This window comes from Pteropus vampyrus, unplaced genomic scaffold, assembly GCF_000151845.1.
Source record: "Pteropus vampyrus isolate Shadow unplaced genomic scaffold, Pvam_2.0 Scaffold452, whole genome shotgun sequence".
In the NCBI taxonomy this organism is placed as follows: Eukaryota; Metazoa; Chordata; class Mammalia; order Chiroptera; family Pteropodidae; genus Pteropus; species Pteropus vampyrus.
In genome coordinates this window covers 657,093-661,515 of record NW_011889233.1, presented here as the reverse complement: position 1 = coordinate 661,515, position 4,423 = coordinate 657,093, and the positions used below count along the sequence as shown (strand labels likewise).

At 52.5% G+C, this 4,423-nt stretch overlaps 1 protein-coding gene across 1 annotated transcript in view; it reads right to left on the bottom strand.

Annotated features, from left to right (window-relative positions):
* HAUS5 (HAUS augmin like complex subunit 5) overlaps window positions 1-4,362 on the bottom strand; it is a 10,822-nt gene extending 6,460 nt beyond the window's left edge. Inside the window, exons 1-9 of the mRNA XM_011381778.2 lie at window positions 4,213-4,362; window positions 3,431-3,493; window positions 3,306-3,338; window positions 3,148-3,172; window positions 2,410-2,515; window positions 2,171-2,330; window positions 1,009-1,078; window positions 835-917; window positions 261-318 (exon numbers count right to left, since the gene is read on the bottom strand). Coding sequence (XP_011380080.1) covers window positions 261-318; window positions 835-917; window positions 1,009-1,078; window positions 2,171-2,330; window positions 2,410-2,515; window positions 3,148-3,172; window positions 3,306-3,338; window positions 3,431-3,493; window positions 4,213-4,310 — 696 coding nt within the window. The 5' untranslated portion in view covers window positions 4,311-4,362. The remainder of the gene's footprint in view (window positions 1-260; window positions 319-834; window positions 918-1,008; window positions 1,079-2,170; window positions 2,331-2,409; window positions 2,516-3,147; window positions 3,173-3,305; window positions 3,339-3,430; window positions 3,494-4,212) is intronic.
* Between the last annotated feature and the right edge of the window lie 61 nt (window positions 4,363-4,423).

The following is a 4,423-nucleotide window of genomic DNA, read 5'->3' as shown; positions in this document are numbered from 1 at the left end:
GGAGCCCGTCCGGACTGCACAGGGACTGAATCTCTGCCTGCCGCTCCGCAGCCAGGTGCTCCAAGGTGGCCAGGATGTGGCCTGGAGGGTGGTTTGTCAGCAGTGTCTAGATGGGGGAGGGATGAAGTCAAGGCAGCATAGGGGCAAGGCTGTGAGCTGGAACCCCATGGGGATGAGGCAGGGATGAAGAATCGGGTCCTGGTACCCTGAGGTTTGATCATGGGGCAGTGGGTGTGGTCTTTCCTGAGAGCTCTCCTCACCTCCACTGAGCTAAGCCACTGCTGGTAGGAAGTTCCGAAGTTGTCATCTTGAGGGGTTCTGTGAGGTTAAGGCGGGCAGAGAATGTTACAAGACACATCACTTCTCCCTCTAATGATCACCACCACCCTATAAAGTGGGAGCTGTCACTGTCCCCCATTTATACATAAGGAAACAAAGTTTATCTATGCTGCTAGACTTGAGATTCCCATTTATACCAACTTGCTGGCCTGGGGCCCTTTCACATGTGCTGCTTGCCCAGAGCTCCCTCTTAACCCTTTCCCCTTGCTAAGCCTCCACACCAGATCCGTCCTCCTTGCCTCTTTAGCTGGGTAGAGTGTCTCTTTTGGGTACCCAGAGCCTCTCAGGCTTCCCCACCTCCCAATACCCCTAACCACCTGGGTTGTCATTGTCCGTGATGAGTCTGTCTCCACCTCTTCCCAGCCTGAGAGCCCTGTCAGGGCAGGTTTGGGGGCTGACACAGCCCAAAGGCCGTGTTTGAGGAGTTAACAGACAAGTAACTCTTCCCAAAGCTCAGGTTCTTTGCAGGGTTTCTGGGGGTTGGTGGACACTCACGGGATACTGCTTCCTTTGGCCTGAGGAATCAGGAGGTTCTTCAGGAACTGGGTTCGGAGGGTGCAGGCTGTTCGGACTTCACCCTGGAAAGAAGAAGATGCGGCATGAGAAGGACCCAGGGGTCCACCTGACCCCAGACTCCCTACCCCTTCCCCTATGCCCCAGGACTTTTACCAGGACTACAGGCTCCAAGCCCAGGGCTGCTGATGTCAAGGGTCCAAAGGTTACATCCACTTTGGCCTTCCTGGAGAAAGGAGAACAGTTGAGGCTGGGGTCCCCGAAAGGAGGGAGCTGGGAGAACAGATGTCTATGTCCTCTCCTACTGCCAGCAAAGCTAGTCACAGGGATCACTGAGTCTAAATCTCAGGGGCCACCTCCAAAATTAGGCCACTGTCATCTGCTGGCTGGATGACTGCATTAGCTTACTGGTCTCCCTGCTCTTGCTCCCTACAGGCTGTTCTCCACTTAGTAGTCAATGACTCTGTTAAAACCTCAGATCATGTCACTGTTCTGCTCAAAACCCCTTGGAAACAATGTGATGTGTCCTCATCACCCTCAAAATAACAATGAGTAACAGAAACTCTTCTAAGCACTTTGCATGATTTAACTCAGTTATCATACTCACCGTATAAAGTAGGTAATATTATCCTTATTCTATAGATCTTAGAAATTGAGGCACAAATTTTGCCTAAGGTCACACAGCTGTAAGTGGCCAAGCCAGGGCATGAAATCAGAGTAGAATTCCAACACCTCCATGGTGCTCTGTCCACCTCTCCAACTTCACCTCCTCATGCTCTCCCTCTTGCTTGCTAAACGTAAGTTGAACTGTCCTCCTGGCTGTTCTTCCCACATGCCAAGCTCAGGGCCTCTGCTCTTGCTGTCTCTTTTCACAGAAATTCCTTCTCTAACTCAAATGTTATCTCCTCAGAGAGGCCTTCTCTGACCATTCTACCTAGGGTAGCATCTCCTTCTCCCCTATCATATCGTCTCTCCTTCAAAGCACTTACTTATCTCTACCTGCAATTATAGGGTTTGTTTGTTTCCAAGTTTACTATCTGTCTCCTCTGTATCAGAGTGTAAGCTTCATGAGGGCAGGGTTGTCCCTTGTTTACTGTTCTTTTCCAGCACTGGTGTTCTAGATATACAGTTGGCACCATTCTAGGCACTGGAAATACAGGAAATACAGGAGATGACAAAAATTTTTGGCCTTATGGACTTTAAATCTTAAGGAGCAGAGCTCTGAATTGTGGAACTCAAGGGGTCAGGGCAGAGGTCTCTAAGGAAAATGTGTCTACTCAATGTGGTGAAGGCTGGTTCCTGGGCACCTGAGGCCCACCTCTCTGTGTCCTGCAGGCGCCTGAGCTGATTCTGTAGCCACTGCATGGGATTTTGGAGGCCACGCTGCTGTCTTCGCATGACCCCAGCTTGGGCCCGGAGAAGGAGAGCACGCCGCTGGGTGTCTTGCATGTTCTGCAGCACTTGCTCCACGGCCATGTCTGTGGAAGGAACAGGGGTGGCCATCAGTACTTCCCCAACCTCCGTTCTGCTGCCCATATTCCCAGCCCCATGAGTCACCCTGAGCCTCAGTCTCTCGATCCATCAACTCCAGGCTCTGGTCTAATTCCTGGATCTCTGCCTGCAGGCGGGCAACAGCAGCTTCCAGCTCCAACTTCCGACACGCCTGGTGGGATCAAGTGCAGGGTCAGATGCACAGCCGGGCCAGGGTTTGGCCCAGCCTGACTGTCTTTTGTGGAGCATCAGTCTCCTTATCTGCCCAGTGAAGTGGAAGAGGGTTTTTCCTAAACTGTTACTGTGTCTGAACCCCTAGGCCCAGAAGAGCACTAGGGTGCTATCCTGGCCCCTCTCCTTCCTCCTGGAATTATATTACCCTCTCAGCCTGTTTTGTCTGCACTGATGACACCACATCTCTGTCCTGGACCTCATCTTCTCATGAGTCCCACATCTAGGAGCCCGATATCTCTTGGAAGCCTCTCTCTAGATGTCACCTGGGCTCCTTGCACATACTGCTGGGTCCCACACTGGCGTCAGTATCTCTCCCAAATTAGTCCATTCTCCCATCTACCCTCACCAGCTTTGATGTCTCATATCCATGTACCTCCATTCCCCACCCCCTTAATACCCCTCAGCTCATGACTGTCTCCCTCTGGACTGTAAACCCTATGAGGGCGTGGATCGCAGCTGTCTTATGATCCAGTGTCCCCAGCATCACCCAATATAAGGATGGGCCTAGAGCAGAAGATCTACAAGTCCTCTTTTTGGATGAAAGAAAATCTTGTAGCACATGCTTCTTACCTCTGGACTGTACTGGTGGCCATACCTGAGGAAATGAGGCCAGAGTTAGGGGATGACAGGGGCTTCCAGGGGGAGACTAGAGGTGTGAGACTGTGGGTGGGGACAGGGCTGGATGGGACTAGGGAAGATAAAAAGGGATAGCTTTGAGGACCAGTTACCAAAGTAGGTTTCCCCGGATCTTCTTGACATTCCTACAGTGGAGAGGTAGGAGAAAGAGGAGTTACTGTGGGACTTCCCTGTGTCCCTTCCCTTGCCACAGCCTCCCTTATACAGATAGGCTCACCTCTGGCTGTGCACATGCCGCAAGATATAGGCCCAGATGTCAGCCCCCTGGCCCAGACACAGCCTGTGGGAACAGCATGTAAGGGTATGCCTGGGATATCACATAGGATGGAAGATCCTCATTCCCAGGGTGGTGGTGATGGGGAAGGTATTTACTAGGGAATTCTCATTTCTGGGGCGAGCAAAGGTTCATACTTTTTGGGGTAAGATATTCCCTCCCAGGTGGGTCATCGAGAGGGTGGGCTTCTCACTGGCTGTGGGGGTATTCTCATTCCCTGATGAGGTGCTCCTTTTCTCCTGGGAGAGGGTTATTTCCAGAGGTAGGGGTCGGGGGCCAGGAAGTGCTCTGTCATTACTGGATGTGGGTCATCACTCCTATAGATTCAATCTCTGGGGTGGTCTTTGCTGACTCGAGTCCTCACTGGCTGGGCTAGAGTGGGTAGTGGGTGGCGTGGTGCTGCAGGGACAGCTTTAACTAGGAGATTCTATTTAAACACGGGAAGGAGGCTTCATTAACTCATGGAGGATCTTCACTGATGCCAGGGACCTAGTTCTGGGCAGTGCCACGGGGTGAAGTGTGGGGGTTATTGCCAGGACATCCTCACTCAAATTTAGTATCCTCTTCCTGGATACACTACACGGGAGTTCGGGGGCGAGGGGAGCTCTTAGGGGTTATTCTCATTGGGGCGGAGAAGGAGGAAGGTGCGTCTTTTGTTAAGTTGGGGTTCCCGCGGAGACTCTATCTCCAGGGTGGGGAGTCCTCACTCCCAGAGTGGCTCTCACCTGCGCAGCGTTGACTCCTGGGCCCGGGCTGCTTCGGGGGCCTCCATCTCTTCGGCTGCCCAGCAAACTAGTTCCCGCGCTTCCTGCAGTAATTCCATAACAGCGCCTTAGCTGCTGCCTCCCTAACTCTCTTAAAGCTTGGCGCCCACCTCTGACGTCACCAGCGCGCCGACAGTGACGCCATCGATTGCCTGGCAGACGGAGGCTTACA